Source organism: Xenopus laevis, chromosome 6L (genome assembly GCF_017654675.1).
Source record: "Xenopus laevis strain J_2021 chromosome 6L, Xenopus_laevis_v10.1, whole genome shotgun sequence".
Lineage (NCBI taxonomy): Eukaryota > Metazoa > Chordata > Amphibia > Anura > Pipidae > Xenopus > Xenopus laevis.
The window spans coordinates 80844458-80870106 of NC_054381.1; the positions used below are offsets into that span (position 1 = coordinate 80844458).

General features: G+C 39.5%; 1 protein-coding gene across 2 annotated transcripts in view; it reads right to left on the bottom strand.

The window, feature by feature from the left end:
- The window catches only part of LOC108719082 (unconventional myosin-X), a 185172-nt gene that overhangs the window by 91001 nt on the left and 68522 nt on the right, over window positions 1–25649 (bottom strand). For both annotated transcript variants that reach the window (XM_018267695.2, XM_018267699.2), the window contains exon 3: window positions 3594–3752. In XM_018267695.2, the coding sequence (XP_018123184.1) occupies window positions 3594–3752 (159 nt within the window). The remainder of the gene's footprint in view (window positions 1–3593; window positions 3753–25649) is intronic.

A 25649-nucleotide genomic window follows, 5' to 3' on the forward strand; every position in this document is an offset into this window, starting at 1 on the left:
GTTCAAGCTTTTAACTTTTTTTAACCTGCCTAACTGCCAGTTGTTCCAGAGGAAGGCAAAAAACCCCATCTGAAGCCTCTCCAATTTGCCACAGAGGGGGAAAAATTCCCTCCTGACTCTTCAATGAAAATCGGACTAGTCCCCCAACTTGTACTATGAGCTATCTTCCATAACCCTGTATTCCCTCACTTGCCAAAAAGCCATCCAACCCCTTCTTAAGGCTATCGAATGCCAGTATAACTGATTCAGGGAGAGAATTCCACATATTCACAGCGCTTACTGTAAAAAAAAACGTAATCCCCAATAATCAGAATAATTAGGCAGAACCTCTTTTCTTCTAAATGGAATGGGTGATCTTGTGTCAGCTGGAAACCTACTGGTAAATAAAGCATTGGAGAAATTATTATATGATCCCCTTATATATTTATACATAGTTATCATATCACCCCTTAAATGCCTTTTCTCCAGTGTGAACATCCCCAATTTGGCCAGCCTTTCTTCATAGCTAAGATTTCCCATACCTTTTACCAGCTTAGTTGCCCTTCTCTGTACCCTCTCTAGTACAATAATGTCCTGTTTGAGTGATGGAGACCAAAACGGTACAGCAAATTCTAGATGGGGCCTTACCAGTGCTCTATAAAGTGGAAGAATGACTGCTTCCTGCCGTGAACCAATACCCTTTTTAATACAGCTCAAGACCTTATTTGCCCTTGATGCTGCTGACTGGCATTGCTTTCTACAGCCAAGTTTTTCATCTACAAGGACTTTTCCATAATGGATTTGCCTAGTGCAGTCCCATTAATGGTATATGTGGCTTGGATATTTTTACATTCAAGGTGCATGACTTTACATTTAACAACATTGAATATCATTAGCCACATAGCTGCCCAGATTGCCTGTTTGTCAAGATCTTGTTGCAAGGATGCCACATCCTGGATGAAATTTATTGGGCTGGACAGTTTTGTTTCATCTGCAAACACTGATACATTACTTACAATACCCTCCCTTAAGTCATTAATAAACAAGTTAAATAAAAGTGGACCCAATACCGAGCCCTGAGGGACCCCACTAAGAATCTTACTCCAAGTCGAGAATGTACCATTAACAACCACCCTATGTACCCAATCCTTTAGCCAGTTTCCTATCCATGTGCAAACTACAGTACTTCATTATGCCCAACAGACCTTAGTTTAGAAAGCAGTCGTTTGTGGGGCACAGTATCAAATGATTTGGCAAAACCAAAATAGACTACATCTAGTGCCCCCCCACACTGTCCAGCACCTTACTTAACTCATCATAAAAAGCAATCAACTTAGTCTGACATGACCTATCCTTCATAAAGCCATGCTGATTGTTGCTCATAATGTCATTCAGTAGGACAAAATTTTGAATGTCATCCCTTAACAAGCCTTCAAATAATTTGCCCACCACAGATGTCAAATTTACTGGCCTATCATTGCCAGGCTGAGATCGTAATCCCTTATTGGAATGACATCATCTTTTCTCCAATCCACAAGTACCTGTAAGAGAATCTTGCCAGACTAATGAGGAAGACGGCGCCGCCCAGCCTCCCCACACAGCACAACATCAGAGCGTCAACGTGCGCCGCAATGGATGCCTGCATCGGAATGGACGCCAGTGTCTAGCGCCAGACGCGACAGTCGCCAGTGTCAGGACGCCAGCGTAATCACAACCATTTTGGCGCCAAAGGAGGCCTATTTAAAGAAACAGAAAACATGGCCCAATTATACTGTAAGGGTCCACAGGCTCAGTTAGAAGTAGCGGACCAAAGAGGAAGCAATAGTCCAACACAGTTCGCAGTACAGATTAGGATGAGGCAAAAGAGTGGTCAAAGTCCAGGCAAGGGATCAGTCCAGCCAGCAGGGTTCAATATCCAGGAAACGGGCCGAGGTCAATAAACAGGAATCAATAGCAGAAAAGTCACAGAACGCACCCAGGAACACAATATAGTGGAACCTATAATTGGGCAATGTTTTCTGTGTCCAGGCTCCTTAAATAGGCCTCCTTTGGCGCCAAGTGGAAGTGATGACGTCATGACGCTGGCGACTGTCGCAGGCGTACTGACGCTGGTGTCCATTCCAACGCTGGCGTCCATTGCGGAGCACGTCGACGCTCTGACGTCGTGCCGCATGGGGAGGCTGGGAGCCGCCATCTTCCGCATTAGTCCGGTAAGATTCCCTTACAGTACCTTACCAGATGAAAGTGAATCTGATAAAATCAGAAATAAGGGCTGGTCTAAGACTGACCTAAGCTTACAACCCAGGGGTGTATGCCATCAGGACCTTTAAAAATAGAAACGGTGCACCATGGAGGGAGAAAAATGTGTATACTTGAAAGTCGCTTTAAAAATCCATATTTATTATTCCAGTTTCATTCATTAAAAAAGACAAAACATCGCATATGAAGGAACCATAGCTTAACGCGTTTCGTGGCTATCCAGCCACTTTCTCAAAAGCACCGTTTCTATTTTTAAAGGTTCTGGACTTTTGAGCTGTACCGGGGTAGCTTTTCACGTGTGGCACATGGAGTATGGAGCAGATCGGAGTGCTCCCAGGTAACTAATCCTATACTAAGTGTATGCCATCAGGTCCTGGAGCCTTGTTTACATTAATTTTTATTAAAGCTTTATGGATCATATCCTGAGTGCGCCACTGACTAGATTGAGTTAAGCCATCAGTGCAGCTATGAAGTGAGCCTGGGAACTCAGACTCCTCTATTGTATACACTGAAGAAAAGAACTGATTTAGCACATTTGCATTTTCTCATGATCATGTCATCGAAAGTGATAAAACTTTGGCAAGATGTTTTTTTTATTGGAAAAATAATTGACCCAAATTGCTAAACATAAGCACCTAAACATCCTGATGCTAAATGAAAATAAATGTATTGCCCTGCTGCTGTTCATAAAACAAAATTAAACAGTTTTTAAGGTTCAGGTGTTTCTAGATGTTGTTCACTGTCGCCTATAGTGTGTTTTAGCAGTATTATTATGCAGGGAAGTGTCTAAAGAAGACCCCACCAAACAAGTGGAATTCTCCCCAATATTGAGGGGGGCGATATCGGCCTGATCCGATCTTGGTTATGATTCTGATCCTGCTTATGATTAAGGGCAGCTGTGCCCGAAATGCATCAAGTGAAACCATACAGCGTGTGTTTCAAATGGACGAATAAAGATTTGGTTTTCAACAGATGGACCGGTGTGTGGACCTTCACTTTTCCTCCCTTCTTCATGATTTGATCTTGGGCCAGTTGGTTCCGACTGGATTTACAACCCTGCCCGAAAAACATCGGCCCGTTTTTTGGCCAGGGTTATCGATCGAGGAAAACCTGTTGGAGGGCCCTATACACTGGACAATAAGTTGCAAATTAATCTGTTGGTAGCTTATATCTGCCCATGTATGGGGGCCTAGAATAGCTTATTGTATGCACATGGCAGTGCACCCATGCCACTGAAGCATTCTCCAGCAGGTCCTTTTGCTACATTGGAGAAGATAATACGAAACAGACAGTATTGCAGAGCCTTATGTTAACAAAAAACACACATAAACAGAAAGCCAGGAGTTGAGACTTACATAAATTTTGTTCTGCTGGTATCGCTGGAAGAGATTGTACATAATTGATCCCTCATGCAGGTCGCTCAGTGCTGCCATGTCTTCTACACCATCAGCACTAGTTGGATGCATAGATGTCACCTTTTGGCGAGTAATTGTGCTTTGTTTGTAGGTAAAAACCTAAAAAATAACAAGATATTATCCATAAGTATTCATTTAAAATGATATTAAATTGTTACTGTTTTCAATTTATTCCCTTAAGAAGTAAATCTAGAAGTACCAAGAAACACCATATGTGGCATTTAAAACTAGAAGTCTGTGGGGATAGAAGCTTCAGTTAATGAATATAAACACTGTAATAAATGTTGTAAAACAGTAATTTGAAAGGTGAATATTGGCAATGAGGATCGCATTGATGCTAAGACTAACCCCAAACATTTTTTAAAGTATATTAATAATAAAAAGATGCAGGTTGAGAGTGTGGCTCCATTAAATAATGGTACCAGTATGGTTGTAACAGATACAGAAAAGGCAAATCTGTTAAATCAGTTATTTTCTTCAGTATATACCCGTGGTCCCCAACCAGTCACTTGCAAGCAACTTGTTGCTCACCAGCCCCTTGGATGTTGCTCACATTGGCCTCAAAGCAGCTGCTTATTTTTGAATTCTTGGCTTGGAGGCAAGTTTTGATTGCAAAAAAACAGAGCCTCCTGTAGGCTACCAGTCCATATAGGGGCTACCAAACAGCCAATCATAGACCTTATTTGACATCCCCATGGACTTTTTCATGCTTGTGTTGCTCTTCAACTCTTTTTTACATTTTAATGTGGACCCCTGTATATACAACAGAGGAGTCAGAGTTCCCAGACCCACCTCATAGGGGCACTGTTGGCTCAGCTCAATCTAGTCAGTGGCTGACTCAGCATATGGTTCATAAAGTTTTACTAAATTCCCATCTTGGACTCAAGCAAGTATTTTTTCCCCCATCGGAGGCAAAGTGGAGAGGCTTCAGATGCGTTTTTTTAATATAGTAACTTAGTAACATAGTAAGTTAGGTTGAAAAAAGTCACACACCCATCAAATTCAACCTTTTAACTATTTTTTTTAACCTAACCTAACTGCTAGTTGATCCAGAGGAAGTCCAAAAACTCCATCTGAAGTCTCTGTAATTTGCCTCGGAGGGGGAAAAAATTCCTTCCTGACTCGAAAATGGCAGTCGGACTAGTCCCTGGATCAACTTGTACTATGAGCTATCTTCCATAACCCTGTATTTCCTCACTTGCTAAAAAGTCATCCAATCCCTTTTTAAAGCTATCTAATGTATCAGCCTGTACGACTGATTTAGGGAGAGAATTCCACATCTTCTCTAATACAATAATGTCCTGAGCAAAACTGTACAGCATATTCTAGATAAGGCCTTATTAGTGCTCTATACAGTGGAAGAATGACCCCTACCTTATTTGCCCTTAATGCTGCTGTCTGGAATTGCTTACTACAGTCAAGTGTATTATCTACAAGTAGTGATGGGTGAATCTGTGCCACGAAATGGCAAAAATTTGTGAAATGCATTGAAGTCAATCCACGGTAAAATTGACACTCGCGTCAATTATTTTCTATATACAGATTTAAAAGGATGAACTTGATGGACATGATGGACATGTGTCTTTTGTCAACTTAACTTACTATCTTACAATGTTTTATAAGTATATATATATATATATATATATATATATATATATATATATATATATATATATATATATATAACAATCGAACAACAATGTCCGCACTCTCAGATCTTATAAAATGAAAACTTAATTTTTCGTGCCATGGTGATTGTTAATTTAGACAGGTTAGAAGATTTCTGACAGGTAACAATAATATCTCTGCGTGTATCTGATTGACTGTCACTACTATTTGTCGGAAATACCTTTCATACACTTGATGTCTGTCAATTAATAGCCAGAACATTGTCTGAGTTGTTCTTTTTACTAATTTATTTAATCGGAATGGTTATTAGTAGGTCGGGAGAGTGTACCACACGAATGTTTGTCTGACATAAGGCTATATATATCTGCACATCTATGGCCAGTTTTAGACACTGACTAAAACATGAATAAAACTGTGAGAAACACAGCTGAAAACTATATTAAGAAATCTCCCAAAGGCTTGCTTTAAATGAGGATAGCATATACCTCAAGACTTCACCCACTGGGCGGGCTTGAGGCCCTGTTCTCACATTTCATCCTGTGGAATGTCACATCCTGTGAGGAGACAGCCAAGAACCAGGGAATTTAAGCAGTTCATGGACACTATATTTGTAGCTCATTTACCATTATTATTATTATACAATCACATCTAAATATGTATCCATATGAACAGTACCTGGTGCCCTTGCAATAGAATAAATAGTCCTTGAGATGCTGTGGTTTGTCTCAAATGCATATCTGCAAATAATATACTTAATGTCCTCTGTAGAACAGATTACTCTGACATATAATAACCTTGATGTGTAACAGTTACCCACGACATACATTCCATGCATTAGTTCTATGCTAAATTGTGGCAGTATATACACGAAACACTCCATATATGTCTTTATAGAGAACTACTTGTGAGCATAGTCTCATAGACAAACAACAGGACCATAATCCAGACTAGGCATACTGGTTAATAGTCAGACTCCAGCCCTGATTTATAATCTTATATAGATAGTTGTCTTTGGTCTTTACCAAGCAAAGCAATAGTAAAAGAGTTAGCTGCCCTTCTAAAAAGTTTCTCTCAAGTGTAGCCCAGTTGGCAGAACTGACCAGCAGGATGTAGTGTATCAATTTCATTATATTAGCATTGTACCAATTGCTAATATGTTGAAATCTAGAAATTTTAATTTACTTTATCTGTGTTGGATTTTTTAATCCACTGCTTCAACAGGCTCCAACAATGTCATATGGGGACAATGTGCTGACTCTCACTATTCTCCTTCCCAGCAGCTCGAAAGACTATAAACTCTCATGAGCCACCTGTGGCTGCACATGGCACTCTTTGGATCAACGGGTCAGTGAAAGTTTGACCTTTATTTAAAAAAACTTGTTGTAGCCATCACACTTCTATTTCAAGTATTGCTAACACTGCAGGACTAAATCAGTGGAAATGTTTTTTTCCTCCTGTCAGATGGAAAACACCATGGGCTATTTTGTCTCCCCTCAACATGTTGACTTAATAAATTATTATTCTGTGAATGAAAAATCATACCAGTAAATCAAGAAGCAAAAGTAACACATTTCTTTTAGAAGCTTATTTTAGCAGTTTTATCCTGTGTTTTGCCATTTCATAGCACTATACTGTATGAACCTTTGCACAAATATATCAGTGATCCTTATATAGCTTTACTGAACTCTGTTTCCCCCAAATATAACAATTTATTGCTATTTTTTTAGATAGGGTTTGTAATAAATATAGCTATTTTACAGTACAGTATACTTTGGATAGGAAAGTATAATTTGGTAGGTATCACTTCATGCTCTATGCTGTCACATAGTGAGCTTGAAGAAAAAGATCTGGGCAGGTGCAAGGCTATACTTGACTTTGGTTTTGTATGTTATTTTTAGGAGTCCTTGCACTGCCTATATTTGTATCAACAAATGCTGCAATCTCCCATATATATATATATATATATATATATATATATATATATATATATATAATATATATATATATATATATATATATATATATATATATATATATATATATATATATATATATATATATATATATATATATATATATATATATATATATAATAAATTGCATCCCTGTTCAGCAGAGCTCATAGTACAGATTTAGAACCTGGTAGTGGGAAAGGAAATGCTCCAATAAAGAAATTATATTCTATTAAATAAATAATATTTCTATTTCGGTGATAGATTTAAAGTTCATTTGCTTAATAAAATGTTAACATTATTACCAGTTAAAGAAAAAATATACCCCCTTTTTGACATGCTCTCATTCAGTTGGGTTTATGTAGAAAAGGTGCATAAACACCTGAACTTGAACATGATGGTCTGTTTGTGCTTTCAGAGACCATCCCCAACCCATCTTGTTACACTGAGAAGTGTTAGATTCTGGGTCCCTCTGCTTTCAATCTGTGCACCAACCACTATTCAAAACAGACGCACTTCAAGTCCCAAACAAAGTGACAAAGGCATTGCTTACACTGTAAGTCTAAAAGGGAGTTGGAGCATGGTTCTAATAAGTATCACAATTTTCTTTCAATCTCTGGAATCATGTATGTCTGTGTAAAAATATGATATTTGTATTTGTTTTTGGCAGTTAAGATGATGTCTATCCTCTTTCTCTCTCTCTCTCTCTCTCTCTCTCTCTCTCTCTCTCTCTCTCTCTCTCTATATATATATATATACAGGAAATGGAAAGAAACATACAGTAAATGGACAGAAACAAGGCATACTAAACAAGATTTCATCATCAAAGCTAATACTCTTCTTTCAGACATTATTAGTGTAGAAAGCATGGCACACTGATCTACCACCTACAGTATCTTTGAGTTGTTGACAGGTTGAAGCCCTAGAAGAAATGATTCACATCACATTATCAGTCTAAGAGGAAGTCTGTAAATTGCACTATATGATCTGAACATCCTGGAACAAAGTGTTTGCAATGATGACTGAAGTGTCTGGCATCGTGAGATAATCTTTTGGGACACTGTTGTATAATCAGTAGAAGGAAACTCTGACCTTCGTCAGGCTAAGACTAAATAGGCATGTTGAATAATACAAATAAACTGTCCAGTGGATTTCTCTTCAGCATAAAAAGTGTTTAAAACAGGTTTCCAGGTTAAGTTAATGGTGCACACATTGGTGACAGTGTGAATCTCCGGTTGTGCTAATTTGAATCATGTAATTGCTAGAAAATGTAGAAGAATTTCCCATGCTTACATGATTCAAATATTCTACCACTGAAAAAAAGTCAGAGATATTTTCTGGAGGAGAATAAGGTCAGGCCACAAGCCTAAGGCTGGCATTCAGCGGAGTCATTGGAATTGGATGCTTTGCTTTTTCCATATGTTAGTGCTAGTCTCTGTGACTAGAATTCCCCCGGTTCTCCAGAAAATCGGTGCAGTTCCCACCATGGAAATCAAAGAAATGTCAATGATGCAAGTTATTTGTAAATATAACTGCTTCTTTCTGTTCTGTGTCCTGGTGGCTAACTTTGGAAACAATGTAGCATGTTAAATCCCCTTTAACATTCATAAAGTAAGCCTATGCATTACCCTTACTAACTCTAGTTATTAAATAAAGTCGACCTAACTCCCATCAAAGAATTGAACTAATTTATCAAGAAATCAGCTTTAAAAAGTCGGTGTGGGAAAAGTCTCGACAAAACTGTTTGACAATTTAAATGATACAAATTGACACTCGATTCTCTTTTTTTGAACTGTCGTATGAAAACCAGCACCAATCACAATGTCAAGAAACATCTTCAGGGACATCTGCCATTAACTTCTGCATGACCTTGACAGGTTTTAGCTGGAGTATTTTCAGATTCAAATTTTTAGCAACTTTGGGTATAATAAATTTGTTTTTGTTCCAATAAAAATTTGAGTTTTCCCCTTTAAAAACTCGACCCGAAAAAAATTAATAATTTAGTAGAATTATTTAATAAATTACTGTTCTCTTAAATCACCATTTAAACGAGAGGCTAAATCTAATTAAACTGCTTGCACAGATATTATTCTATTTTTAGATTTTTATATCTATTTTCTGCAGTAGGGGGGGGGGTTCAAACCTTGTTCCTTCGACAGTTCTTTTTTATCATGACCAATGGCCTTCCAGCATTTTGACTGCTTTTGAACATAGATAGATAATGGTTAAACCCAAACAATCTACAAGATGTATTGCTAAGCTCTTAAACGTTGACTCAAAATGAATCTGAGTGATCTGAACTGCATCCTTGACTGGTTCTGCCACTAGAAACAAAATATCATAGCTTTTTCCATTCACGGACAATTACAACAGTAACAAAATAAGAAAACAATAAAAGATAGGTGTGGCGTGTCCTTTCAGATTTTTATTGGAGGATATATAAATATATATATATAAATATAAATATATATATATATATATATATATATATATATATGTTAAATGACCAATATTTAAGTATTACTTTATTCCTTAACATGAATACGCTTCCTTATTTGGGTATATGTCATTCCATACAAAATTAATATCATTAATACAATCCATGGGAATGGTACACTCAGTAAGTGGATAATGTATTAAAAAATGTCAGAAAGCTAGGCTTATTTTTGAATAGCCAATAAAAGCAATGCATATAGTTGCAGATTACCCATCAACACAACAGATTACCAGTGTAAGGATTGACCCCATCATCCACTAATCTATGACTCCACCTAGTAAAATAAATACTAGTCACTGAGTAAACTTTATATCCCATTGTTCCTGCGTTCACATGTGAAGAAGAGACTTTAGGGTCCTGAGAGCATTGTTTTTGCCTTTTTAATTGAAGTTAACTCAAATAAAATAATATGACACAAAGCTATACAGTATATGGCAAACGAGGTCCTACACAAACTATCTTAGGTAACATACCAGGTAGTTACAGGTATATCTAGCATCCATGCTTTATTTATAAACTTAGAGACTTGCTTTTTCCTGCAGTATGTTTCATAATCTTTTCTAAAAATCTGCTGACGGCTACCCAGAAAACGTTGTGAATAAGGAGATATTAAGCAACTGAGAATTTGTCAAACTTAGTTTATATGAATTACAGTTTATTCTTTTTTTATGCCACTGTCACTGGGTGAGTTTGATCCTGTGCTGGGAGCTCTACCAACAACAAGAGACCTTAGGGTCCTGAGAGCATTGTTTTTGCCTTTTTAATTGAAGTTAACTCAAATAAAATAATATGACACAAAGCTATACAGTATATGGCAAACGAGGTCCTACACAAACTATCTTAGGTAACATACAGGTAGTTACAGGTATATCTAGCATCCATGCTTTATTTATAAACTTAGAGACTTGCTTTTTCCTGCAGTATGTTTCATAATCTTTTCTAAAAATCTGCTGACGGCTACCCAGAAAACATTGTTGTGTATAAGGCGATATTAAGCAACTGAGAATTTGTCAAACTTAGTTTATATGAATTACAGTTTATTCTTTTTTTTATGCCACTGTCACTGGGTGAGTTTGATCCTGTGCTGGGAGCTCTACCAACAACTAACAGCCGTATATGTGAATGTGTCACATATTGCAAGTAGATATTTAACAATTAATTACTTCATTATCACAAAGCATGATTTAACAAAAGGGTGATATCAAGCAGAAGAGCTCTGTGTGCCCATGAGATGGAATTGGAGAGTGGCTTAGTGATATCAGCAGTGCAGTGGGGGATGTCAAGCAGATGTTTCGCATAGGGAATCAAAATATACTACAGTGGAACCTGACCCTGTTTCTTTGACCGTTCTACCTGCAATAATCCTACTTGTTTTGGCTTGGCTTCTCAGTAGTGCCAGTTGTGCCCTGTGTTACAAGGCTTTTGACTAATCAATACTAATCAATACTAATATCTCATGACCTACAACAACCCAATCAACGTTCCATCTCCTGTTGAAGGCTGTAGGTATCGTGTTTACACACACGCACATACTTGCCATCTTTCACTTACCATCTTTCACTTACCATTTCTTTATACAGAACTCCAATACCAGCTTTGTCCACACATAGTTCTATAGACAATCTTGATAGCACTGTAGTTTTATCCAGAAGGAGCACAAACATTTTACAATAGTTATTAAAATCTCCTTCACAGTAAAACACTGTTTGTTCTTGATAGTGAAGTGGTAAATGATATGTTGAACAAATGTATCAGTGCTTAATCCTTCATCTAGAAGTAAATTCACATGATCAACTTGACAAGAGTTCTAGTTAGAGTTTCTATTTACAAATTAAAATATAACAAATATTAGCAAAAAACAATAACAACATCATTCTATGAGTAAAGAAAATGAAGCTCCAAACCTTACATGGTCATTTTACAGAGATAAGTTTGCTTCCTAAGGTTTGTAAATTAGACAAGTATAGAGGATCTGCTTTAATACTAAACGTGTATTTCACTTTGATCCTTAAACATGGACATGTACTTGCTGGGGAACCTGCATTTCTTTCACAAAGCATTGGTTCACTCATCCTCTATGCCTCATATTCTACATGGTTTACATCATTCAATGGTCTGACACTCTGAGCCGGTCTGAAACCTTTTAATATCATTTCAAATTTGTGACTCAACCCTAGTATTAATTAGAAGACAGACCAAAATATAGAAAAGGAAAGGATACAAACTGCTGCAGTAGTCCATGTCATGCTATGTATATAATTGTCTATTCTTCACAAAAGAATTTTCAGGTGAATGAAGTCCAGGGCCCAAATTTGTCCCTCAAGATCAGTAACTCTAAAGACCATCCAGGTTAGATAAATAACATTATGGGGCACATTTACAAAGCTCGAGTGAAGGATTCGAATTAAAAAACTTCGAATTTCGAAGTGTTTTTTTGGCTACTTCGACCATCGAATGGGCTAGTTCGACCTTCGACTACTACTTCGACTTCGAATCGTACGATTCGAACTAAAAATCGTTCGACTATTCGACCATTCGATAGTCGAAGTACTGTCTCTTTAAGAAAAACTTCGACCCCCTAGTTCGGCAGCTAAAAGCTACCGAACTCAATGTTAGCCTATGGGGAAGGTCCCCATAGGCTTGCCTGCGTTTTTTTGATCAAAGGATATTCCTTCGATCGTTGGATTAAAATCCTTCGAATCGTTCGTTTCGAAGGATTTAATCGTTCGATCGAACGAATAATCCTTCGATCGTTCGATCGCAGGATTTGCGCTAAATCGTTCGACTTCGATATTCGAAGTCGAACGATTTTAGTTCCTGGTCGAATATCGAGGGTTAATTAACCCTCGATATTCGACCCTTAGTAAATCTGCCCCTAAGAAATGTTGCAAGAAAATGATATTATAATAATTGGTTTCCGTAGGGAACTTCATTCTGAACTACTGAGTGGAACTGGTGGAACGTTTCAATGCACTGTAACAAAGTTATGGTTTATATTGACAATAAAGTATCCTTGTAATAACTCCCATTACGAATGATTTATTGTGTAACTTGAAGCCATAGTGAAATAGCATTTGGCCTGCTATTCATTACTTCTATTATCTTGATAGGTAGGCTATATTAATATTTAACAATATCTTGATTTGGGAATAAATACAGTTAAAAAACATGAACATGAATACTCGCACAAGTGTTTTTTGAAACCTCGGAAAAGTCATCAGAAAAAAACTGTAAAAAAATCTCAAATGGGAATAGTCTCAAGGAATTTCATTTATGTATTTATTTTCTAAACGTTAAAGGGATACTGTCATGGTAAAAAAATCTTTTTTCAAAATGAATCAGTTAATAGTGCTGCTCCAGCAGAATTCGACACTGAAATCCATTTCTCAAAAGAGCATACAGATTTTTTTATATTCAATTTTGAAATCTGACATGGGGCTAGACATATTGTCAATTTCCCAGCTGCCCCAAGTCATGTGACTTGTGCTCTGATAAACTTCAGTCACTCTTTACTGCTGTACTGCAAGTTGTAAATAGTAAAAACCCATGTCTCACTGAGACACATTCAGTTACATTGAGAAGGAAAAACAGCAGCCTGCCAGAAAGCATTTCTCTCCTAAAGTGCAGGCACAAGCCACATGACTGGGGGCAGCTGGGAAACTGACAAAATGTCTAGCCCCATGTCAGATTTCAAAATTGAATATAAAAAAATCTGTTTGCTCTTTTGAGAAATGGATTTCAGTGCAGAATTCTGCTGGAGTAGCACTATTAACTGATGTGTTTTGAAAAAAACATGTTTTCCGATGACAGTATCCCTTTAAAGACTGTCAGTGCTAGTAGGCATTATTCTCACTTTAGAATGTTCTTGCATTTGCAATTACATGCAGTGACAGGAAAGGTATACATCCATTTTAATAATATTATGCTAATGTTGAAAGTAGTGTATGTAGCACACCCGTAGGTGTTGGCAGTAGTCTATATGAGTCTGCTTTTCTTAACCAGGTGACACCCCAAGGCCCCAGTAACCAGGCACACAAGATGGCAGTGCAAGAGCCACAACCTGACTTTATTAAACAGCTGCAGCTGTAAGAGATGATTGGTTAGAAATAAAACAATAATATGACAATTAGTATTCTGCTAACACTGTAGTAAATATGACAATTTAACAAAGACAACCCCTGTAAGACCCTTCAAACTCCGGTGTGCACACCTAAGTCCTGATGGGGGGCCCCCTTACTGAGTTGAAAGAACTGGATGGGCTGCAAATAGCACAGCAGTCTAAATGAATGGCAAATTCCACCTTAGGTTGCTGCTGAACTGTGCAACTGGATTATCTCCCTGGATGTAACCACAATAAAAGAACACATCTCCCCATGCTGGCTGGTCTCTCCTCCTCCTGTTCCAGGCTGATCCCTCTTCCTGTTCCTGGCTGAGAGGGCAGGGCACAGGCTGTCTCCTTTATCATTGGCTGGAGAAAATCCCTTCCTTCCTGCAGTCTGAAGCATTAACTAGTTCCTCTGTACTGTAGTGGAAGGCACGGGGGGACTACATTACCCGGCAGTCTTACAGGTACAAACATTAAGTGTGCTACATGTACTTTACATTTCAATTAAAAAGTAAAACAGTAAAACTACATAAAAATAAAAAGAGAATGCAATTCACATGTGACAGACCTGTTGGTGTCTTATTATTAATTAGCAGAACAGGTGTCTTTAGGGTTTATGCCTGGCCTTTATACCTTTTAAGCTAATGAGTGTTTCATTGAAGCTAGGCAACAGTCAAATAGCTATTGGCAGGCGACTCCAAAGACTGTGCATAAACTTGGGTCGTCATGATATCCTGTACTTTGTGGCCAATAAAAATACAGCAGCCAGTGTGGGTCTGGGTAAACATACTTCATTACTGAAAAGTTAAAGATACAACACTGTTATCAACTATTAAGTCTGAAAACAATTTAAATTAAAGATGAAGTATAGCTATAACTGAAGGTATGTAATCACAACCTAGGGACTTTTTTGTAGCATTCAGCTGCTTGGAGTGGGCAGGTGGAGTGCAGGCAGAAAACAGTGACACACTCATTCTGGAATTGACCAGCTGCTATAAACGATAAAAAGCCAATATTTGTACACAAATTTATTTTATAAAGAATGGCTCCTTATTGGAAAGCCTAACTAAAGCTTATCTAGATATTCTTGTTTATTCACATGAATTTCTGGCAACCATACTCTCCATTGTTAGAGCAATCAGTTTACTTTTATCTCTACACTCTGGACCAGCAGTGGCTCTGCTAACCATACTGTTGTGAAAATAGTAGAATGCTTGTTTAGGTTACAGGGTGTTAGCATCTCATCCAAGGTTAAGGCAAGCAGGAGGCTTTCTATGTGCATTTAAACACTGAGATAAGTTTACAAAAGTGACCTGCAAGTTGCAGACTAATGTGGGTTAGACAAAGAACTGGCACAACGGTGTTTCTAGCAGCTGGGCAAATCCACAGCTAGAGTGGGCTAGACTGAGTGCTGGTGATTTTTTTTCTGTGCTTCCTGTTGTTTTATGAGTGAGATAACAAACAATGCTTTTGACAACAACTACTAACACATACATTTAAATTGAAAATGTGTAATGAATGTAGACTGGAAAGTTGATTTTCTTTCATTATGCAAGCAAGATTAAGTATAACTAGGCAGGTTTCTAATGCCAGACAGCTGAGTTCACCAAATTCTTCCACTTTTCACAAGTAAGTCAATAGAGTAGTTACATTTGACAATTATTGCCTATTGGGCATAGAATAAGAGAAGACTTAGCATGTTACATTGATATATGTAAATATTACAGCGCTGCACAATATGTTGGCACTATATAAATACATGTTAATAAAATTACAGTCTAAACTATTAATCTGTTTTTTTTTTTGTAATGGGTAAAGTTAGATAGGAAGCTTTAGGGCCTAAAATCTAAGGGACTTTGAACTGGAATGCAGTTTCTTCTCTGCTGTGCTTTACATACATCTACAAGCAGTGTTAAGATCCCTTGTGCTTGGATCAGAGTTCTAACACCAGAATCTCCCTTTACCTCTCCCCTAATAAGCAGCAACTGCCTCTGTATATTGGATACAGCACAATATGAGAAATGGCAGTCCCCCAAAACAACAATCCATGTTGCTATCCACAGTTAATAATGAGTAGCACTATAAGGATATGAGTTCTATGATGATATTCACAGTGTCTTTCACGCCTTTATACTGTATATAGTAAAGTAATTAAAGTGACAAAAAAGAAACCCTCTGTTCACAGGGAAATTAACAAATGCTTAGTGCTGACTGGTTCCTATAGATTATTAGACCCAGTGCAAATGATGTAACTTTTATTACAAGTTCTGACTAGAATTGGTGTGATCAGCCCAAAAATACTTAAAATGCAGGAAAACAAATTTGTCATGGAAAGTGACATTCACAGGGGAAAAATCTGGTAAATTCCTTCACTGAAATAACCTAAATTAATAAGGGGCTAATCTTTTAAAGACAGATTTGATATGGCAGGTCTCCCACAATATTAAGTCTGAGTTTCCTTCCATGGCTGAAGCCAAGCAAACTAGATTTAAAATGATTTATAATATGTATTTTCAGAAAGCCTTAAGCTCCCCATAGACGCGACGACCACCCGTCCGATTTTAGGGAAGCTCGACCGATCCATCGAAATTATCGTGCGGTTAGTGGGATTCGAACGATCGTACATCTTACGATTTTTCGGCCGACATCTGTCAGGAAATTGATCGGCCAGGTCAAAAAATCTTTGTCGGTCCCAGTGCAATCTAACTATGTTTGCAGGGCAAAGCAGGCAGCTCCCCTTTGTTTTCCTGGCAAATTGGTCTTTTTAGTTGATGGTCAATTCGCACAATCGTACGATCGTTCTGAGAAGATCGTGGTCTCACGATCAGGATCTGATCTTTTAAAAATCTCAACATCTATGGCCAGCTTTAGTCTCAGAGATGTATTGTTTGTTGTAGCATGATCAAACCCCAACAAGACACAGCAGCAACAAAACTGGGTTCAGGGGAAACTCTCTCAACTGAACAATGGACAGAACAATTTGAAGACATGGCACACATCTCCCTGAATTCTATGCATCTCCTGAACAACTACGCAGGTGGGATCCTGACTACACAGAAACGTGCTTCTGAGGCTGTGGCGTGGTAGCAGATAACTAGCACAGTTAGTAGTGCAATAAGTCTAGGCCAATACATTCAACCTCCTCTCACAATTATTACAAAAATGTACTGAAGTTGACCCATGGACGATATTGTAGCAGATGCCTCCCCGTTAAACCAAAATTCTACAAGTTAGCTACCCAAATATGCTTGACTACAAGATGCGCTTTAGCTTCTACCTGGAAAGAACCTCGCTCATATCCACTTAGTGGAATGGAAAATTTGTTGGATAGAAGCCAATGAGAAAACCCCCTAAAAAGACAAAAACATGGTTGCTAAAGTTCGCAAGTGTCTTTTTCCACCAGTGAAACATAATACATTCCTCCATTAGTGTTAGAATGTTCACAGATTTAGATCAATTGTTTGGCCAAGCAATGCATTGCAACTTTAACAGCTTGGACTTTAATAGAACTAACTGTAGAAAATCAGAACAAAATCTAAATTAAGATTATTTTTTACATGAAACAAAGTAAATTCATCAGTCTTATAATAATGCTGTGCATTTTGATGTTTGCCGTGTCCCTTTAAACTGCCAGATTGCCAATCTCTTGAGATGTTTTGGAAGATAGCTAATAGTGCTCAGACTACTCTGTTTCAATTTTTCCCTATAAAAATTTTAGCAAAGCTCAGATGAGAATTGCCTGATGTTAGGGGATTTTTAATAGCAGGCTCCAAACCAATTACCGTGGTCTTACATTTCTATAGCTGTAAAATGTCATCAGTTTCGGCTATATTTATAGAAACGTATAAACTGTGGTTGCTTAAAAGGAATTCGCTGCTTCTATTTTCTTTCCAAACACCTTCTCACAAAAATGTTCTAAATTTATACTGTTGGAGAATAAACGACCCCCTCTTGTAAAATATAAGGATATTATAAGTTACCGTGGAGTTCCTGTTTTAATACAGATCTAAGTGACTTCTAGGGGGTTATTACCTAAAATATGAATTTATCTCGTTTATTTTATTAAACAAAGCACAACAAAACTCACATCCCCAATTTTGCATCATTTATCATTAAAATAACTTTAATAAAACAGATTGGGATAAAACTCGATAAAATCAAGCGAAAACCTGAATCTTAACATTTTTTATGACTGAATTCATTCATAGCATTGTGGTATAAATTTGAGTTTTTGCTGCAAAAAGCCCCTAATATTCTCATATTTTGCAACAGGGGGTACTTTATTATAATACACAAGTTTCAGTGAGTCATGTTACAGAAATTACATCACTAATCTCCGATTATAACCAATGACAATATCATCAGCATCAGGGGTTTTACAATCTGACCCGCAAGCTTGAAACTTCGCAGCAGCCAATCAGACCAGATGTCTCTTCCCCTGTGGGTTCTTCTGCTGTGTGGGGTGATTCTGCTAGACCCCAGGAACCCAAAATTGCCTTTCCTAATAAGTTCAATGGGGATAGAGCAAACATTTTTGTCTTTAAAGAGGCATGTAAATTATACCTTGGTTTCTTCCCTCACTCGTTTCCAACAGGTGAGGAGAAAGTAAGGTTCGTCATGACACTATTACAGGGTGATCCCCAAATTTGGGCTCTTAGACTGCCCACCTCTGATCCAGCCCGTTTCTCCTTAGATACTTTCTTTGAGACCATGCCCATACTCTACGATGACCCGGATCGCGCCTCTTCGGCCGATACCGCGATTCGTAAGTTGCGCCAGGGGAAACGGGATGCGGAGGTGTATTGCACTGAGTTCCGCCGGTGGGCAGTAGAGACCGGGTGGAACGATATAGGGCCGTATAGGGCTGTCAAATCTTGTCAAAGACAGTCTGGTAAAATACCCCCTATCTTCCAATCTGGATGACCTCATGTCTCTCGCCATCCAGATAGATAGGAGACAGAGAGAGAGAAGGGGTGAAAGGGGGACTTCTTCTTCTTATTCTGGGATCACTAATGTTAAGGTATCTAACCCATCTGTGTCTTTACCTCAGGATGAGCCTATGCAGTTAGGCCTATCCCACTTAACTCCTGAGGAAAAGGCACGCAGGCGTTCCCTTGGTTTATGTATTTACTGTGGGGAAAAGGGTCATTTCCTTAATCAGTGTACTAAGAGGCCGGGAAATGCCCAAGCCTAAATGGAGAAGGGGAGCTCCATTTGGGTGCAGGCGTTTCCTCTCCCCAATCTGCCTCTAAGGTTTCGTTACCAGTTAAATTGTCTTGGCCTACGGGTTCTGTTAATTTGTCCGCTTTTGTGGACTCTGGGGCGGAGGGTAATTTTTTGGATACTGCTTTCGCAGCCAAACATGGCATTCCTTTGGTCCCTCTGTGTACCCCCATGAGAATTTTAGTGGTGGATAAAAGACCCCTAGGGTCAGGTGTAATTAACAAAAAAACTGCCTTCTTATCATTGTGTGTCAACGATTCTCACTGTGAGGAGATAGCCCTTTTTCTTATTGAAGGTGCCTCTTCTCCTCTTATTTTGGGGTTACCCTGGCTCCAGGTTCATAATCCTCATATTGATTGGGCTACGGGGGAGATTTCTCAGTGGGGTTCAGATTGTGGGGGCGTCTGTATTCCTCCAACAATAGCAACTACCTCAATTGAGGGTTTACCTGCAGCCTATTCGGCATATGCCGACATTTTTTCCAAGAAATCTTCTGAAACCTTACCCCCACATAGACAGTATGATTGTCCCATTGACCTAGTTCCAGGTTCCACTCCTCCTCGTGGTCGTACTTATCCTCTTTCTTTACCTGAAGCCCAAGCGACGAGGGACTATATTGAAGAAAACCTTGAAAGAGGTTTCATCCGACCCTCTAATTCTCCTGCCGGTGCTGGGTTTTTCTTTGTAGGTAAGAAAGACGGTGGTCTTCACCCTTGTATAGATTACAGGGGTTTAAATAAAATCACCATTAAGAACCGCTACTCCCTTCCTCTAATTTCTGAGCTATTTGACCAGGTTAAAGGTGCCCAAGTCTATACCAAGCTTGATCTTAGAGATGCTTACAATCTCATTTGTATTAGAGAGGGGGATGAGTGGAAAACAGCATTTAACACCAGGGACGGCCACTACGAATACTTAGTAATGCCTTTTGGGCTCTGTAACGCCCCCGCAGTTTTTCAAGAATTTGTCAATGACATATTTCGAGATCTGCTGGGGGTATTCGTAGTGGTCTAACTTGACGATATTCTTATTTTCTCTTCCAATCTAAATGAACATCGTAATCATGTTTGCGAAGTCTTACGTAGGCTAAGGGAAAATAATCTTTAAGCAAAACTAGAGAAATGTACCTTTGAGGTCTCTTCTGTTCAGTTTTTGGGGTTTATTATTTCCAACAAGGGTCTTGAAATGGATCCAGGCAAGGTGAAAGCTGTCCTGGATTGGGCCCAACCCCTTTCGTTACGTGCAGTTCAAAGATTTCTTGGTTTTGCCAATTATTATCGTCAATTTATTAAGAATTTTTCTCTTATTGTAGCCCCCATCACAAGTTTAACCAAGAAGGGCGCTGATCCCAGTATATGGCCTCCTGAAGCCTTACACGCTTTTGAATCCCTCAAAAGGGAGTTCTGTTCTGCCCCTATTCTTCAACACCCTGATCCCGCTCTTCCTTTCATTGTGGAGGTTGATGCTTCTGAGGTGGGAGCGCGGGCAGTCCTTTCCCAAAGGCATCCGATTACCAACAAATTGCATCCCTGTGCCTTTTTCTCTAAGAAGTTTTTACCTGCAGAGGTAAATTACGACATAGGGAACAGGGAATTGTTGGCTGTCAAATTGGCCTTTGAGGAATGGCGGCATCTCCTGGAGGGTGCAAAACATGTGGTGACGGTCTATACTGATCATAAGAATTTACTTTATATTGAATCCGCTAATCGCCTAAATTCTAGGCAAGCCAGGTGGGCCTTATTCTTCTCAAGGTTTCATTTTGTTTTAACTTTCAGGCCTGGTTCCAAAAATACCAAGGCAGATGCTCTATTGAGTGTACTCCCATTATCCCCAAAGAATTAATTTTAGCCACTTTAGAATCCGACCTTTCCTCCTTATTACTTCCCTTACAAACATCTGCTCCTACCGATACTCCCCCTGGGAGATGGTTTGTTACTGAGGAGCTTAGGGAGCAAGTTTTGAAGGAGGTTTATGATTCTAAAATGGCAGGGCACCCGGGAGTTACTAAGACTGTTTCTCTATTGTCCCGTCATGTTTGGTGGCCTTCTTTCAAATGGGATACAAAAATTTTTGTCAACTCCTGTCCAGTCTGTCAAAGATCTAAATCCTCCCGTCATTTATCTCAAGGTCTGTTAAATCCGTTGCCAATCCCTGAGAAGCCATGGTCCCATCTTTCGATGGATTTCATTGTAGATTTACCTCCCTCTCAGGGTAAAACTGTAATTTGGGTGGTGGTGGTGGATAGGTTTAGTAAAATGAGCCATTTTGTTTCCCTCCCACACCTCCCTTTTGCTAAAACCTTAGCCGATCTGTTTATTTCTCAAATTTTTAAGTTGCATGGGTTTCCTGTTAATATTGTCTCGGACAGAGGAGTTCAGTTTGTCTCTAAGTTTTGGAGGGCTTTTTGCTCCTTGGTGGAAATTAATTTGTCTTTTTCAACCACTTACCACCCCCAAACCAACGGACAAACTGAGAGGGTGAACTAGTCCCTAGAGCAATATCTCAGGTGTTACGTGTCTGACAACCAGTCCTCTTGGGCTGAATTATTGCCCTGGGCAGAGTTTGCCTACAATAACGCCACTCACTCTTCCACTGGAGTGTCTCCTTTCTTCATTGTCAATGGGTTTCACCCTAAAGCATTTTCTTTTTCCGGTTCTGGTTCCCCTGTCCCTTCTGCTGACTCCTCTGTGGAACACTTCTCTAAAATCTGGTCACAGGTGCACGACTCTCTCTCAGCAGCATCCTCTGCTCAGAAGAAAGCTGCTGACAGGGCTCGTAGAGAAGCACTTCAGTATAAGGTGGGAGATTCTGTTTGATTATCTACCAAAAATATTAAATTGAAGGTTCCCTCTCTCAAACTGGGGCCCAGGTTCATTGGTCCATACCCAATTATTGAAATAATCGATTTCCTCGATTCCCGCCTTGTACGAGGTAAGCTGCAATATCTTACTAAGTGGAAGGGCTTTGGCCCTGAAGAGAACTCTTGGGTCTCAGTTGATGACATCAAGGCTGACCGACTCAGGAAGAAGTTTCATCTTAAATTTCCTGGGAAGCCTGGGGGTCCAGTGGCCCCCCCCTAGAGAGGGGAGTAATGTAACGTCTCACCCTGGTGGTCTAGTGGGGGGACGGCAGGGATGCATGCCGCCCCCTCGGCGGGGACGCCCGCCGCGCCGTTCTTTCCCCTGTGCCGGCTCTCTCCTACTGCGCGCGCGCATGCGCACTTCCGGATTTAAAGGCGCATGCGCGCTGACTTAATGACGACAGCGCGCAATGGCGCCAAATTCAAAAGTATTGAAGGGGCATTCCCTCAGTTTGTCATTGCCAATGATAGGATTTGTTCCTGGTGCTATTAGCTGTTGCTATTCTGTTTGAATCTGATCCTGAATATCTGTTTTGACCCTTGCCTGCCTGTTTGACTATTCTGATCTCTCGAACCTGACCCTTGCCTGAAACCGACCTTGACTCTGCTTAATCCTCCTGTTTGACGTTCTGGTTTGACCTCTGCCTGTTTTTCGACTCCGATTCTGCCTCAACCCATCTGATTGATTACCTGGTTTTGACCCTTTGCCTTCCTGACGATTCTGATATCCGCCTGCCTCGATCCAGCCTGTCTGATCATCCGCTTGCCTTGACCTTTTGTACCGTGACCTTCGGCCTAAAGACTCTGCTAAACAGCCGCGCCCCTTCGCCAGCCAGAACATCTCGTCTTGCACCCCTCGTTAAGTCCAGGTGGCACCCAAGTAAGCTGAGGGCTCCTCCCGAAGCCCAATGGTGGTCACACTACTGGTGAAGCCGAGCCGAGACCAGGGTGCTTGGCATGTGTTCTGGTATCGGGTGCCGGCCGTGACACAATGATTACAAACTTTATAAACCTTCAACTACTGAATTCAGTACTCTGTGAAAGGTTTGTTTGCAGTTAGGAAAGTGTTTATTGTAGGGGTCAGCAACCTTTACTATCAAAAGAGCCATTTTGCCCCTCTCCCACTAAAGAAAAATAGTCTGGAGCCGCAAAACATAACACAGCTTATAAACTTTTTTAACCTTTTTATTAATTTTAACTGTTACAACAACAACAACAGAATACAACAAACAGAAGTGCATTGTGTATATGCAGGGCTACTTTGAAATAAATTAAACACTGAATAGCCCTATTAAATGCTAGTGTTCTCATCTGTTTAATGTGACTTCTGTTTCTGAAGCTCCATGCTGATCGTCTCTCTCTTGTCTTGAGTGTGTGACCGCAGTAAGGACCATGATGAATCATCTTGCTGTGGCTCAGTCTTGCCACTCCTGGGACGTCTATACAGCCCTCGCACCTGCTGGCGGCTTCTTGAGCGTGCTTACCGCGGTCACACACTCAAGAAGCCACCAGCAAGTGCGAGGGCTGTAAATACAACCTGAAAGACAAAGCCGCAAGACTGAGCCACAGCAAGCAGGATGAAGAGCCGCATGAGGCTCTGGAGCCGCAGGTTCCCTACCCCTGGTTTATTGTGACTAAAAACTTTGCACTCATGAATAGGTTAAGTTGGTCTGATTAGGTCAGTCAGACTTGCTAGACAGGTGCTACAGTGTATTGTACAAATTGTATCAGTAGCATACCATAGAATACCAATACCATAGCAACTAAAGTGTACCTTTCTATATCACTGCCTTGGTATTGGCGGGGGGCTGGGGTGGTTTGATTCAGTGAGTAATACTGACTGATACATTTATATTAGTTACTGTATAGGAACAACTATTACTTTAACTTTTACAAGTGTGCAATATTGTATGCTAGTGAAAATGCAGTATATTAGTTCATTAAATAATGCACAATATTCAATTAAACTATGCAAGCCATTTGTAACAATTGCATTTAAAAAAACAAAACTATCTATCTGCAGAATCTTTTCTATTCATTGGCCTCCTGAGGCCTGACACTTGTGGTCAGATACTTCTGTGAAACTGAACAGCGCTTTAATTCACATGCTGCTTTTTTAAGAATGTGAACGCAGTAAATATTCTCATGACGACTAATTTTCTTTTGTTGTTGCTACCATTTTATCAGTTTACAAGTAAATTTGCAGGAAGGATCGGTTTCTCAAAGAGTCCTAACTTTGGAGTGCTTTCCAACTTTCCCTCCAAACAGCTAAAATTAAATATGTTCCACAAAAAGATGAATGAGTAAAGTGAGCTGTGTGTGACATTTTACCCCTTGGTAGCTTTGCAATTTCTTTCATATCACGGAACTCTGGCACAGGTGTTTTTTCCTTTGTGTACCAAAACAAATGTAGTACTTATAAGGTTTCTGTGAGACAATTTGTATTGCATTGTTTTCTAAATCACCCTCACAAGTTGTGTCAATTTAGGCATGAGTATAATTCCTTGAAACCTCCTGTTAACCTGAAAGAGGTTAAAGTCATTTTCTTGAACTAACATAGGGAGGCCTATCACTTGTATATGTATACTGGTTCCAATTGTGCCTTGTGCGTGCCTTGAATCTCTACATTAGTCCAAATAAGGCTGGTAAATCAAAGAGAAAAAATAGAGCCAGGCACTCGCAGGTCAACTGCAAAGCCCCTTTTCAAGTGTTACCCACAATGTATCCAAACACACAATATGTATATATTGTGTGTTTGGATACATTGTAGGCCTATCACTTGCAGTCTATAGGCTCTTAAATATCCAATTTCAACAATAATAAAATATATGTATAATATATATGTATAATAACCTGACTGACCTTTTTTTTATATCTTATACAAACTGTTATTTAATAGAAAACAATTAAATGCAAAATGTTATTTTTGCAATACTTCAGATTTGTACTTGCGAGGAGACTTCAGGCAACTTTGGAAAACAAATCGCCTTATATATTTTCTACCAGCTATTTACTTTATTTTGGGAAGAAATGTCGCCCCCCATCAGTGCTGGGCCAACGCGGGCAGGCGCCCTAGGCAGCCTCGCCCGGCAAATCGCCCAATACGCTAGTGCGCATGCGTGAAAAGACACAAGTACGCATGCGCAAAAAAATAGGAGTGTGCACTTGCGTTCTTCGCGCATGCGCACTAGTATTTTTCACGCATGCGCACTAGCGCAAAACGCACGTCAGCCACAGCAGGGACCGGACTAGGGGATAGCAGAGAAGGTGCGTGCCTGGTGCCCCTCCAGCATTGTGCCCTAGGCATGTGCCTACTCTGCCTACCCCTAGTTCCGGCCCTGCCCACCATATCAAAGATTTAAACAGGGGCGACAAAGTATCCGATGTGCCAGTAGCCTTAAGGGAATGTAAAGGCAAAAAATAAAATCCCCTTTTTAATTACTTTAATGAAAAATAAGTCAATCTCTAATATACTTTAATTAAAACATGTGTACCATTTTTATAATAAACTTGACTCTGTGCAGTGAAATTCCCCGTTTCGTTTTACTTGCTCTGACTGCTGAGGATAGGAAACTTTAGATGTATGATCGGTTCAGGGAAAATAATCATACTTTCAAACGGCTGGGGGGAGGCCCCCCTTACCTTATTTCTCAGAACTCAAGAAGCTTTGTTTGTTTCCATGTAGAGCAGCTGGCAACTGTGTAGACATTTGTATCCGCAGACCCAGTGC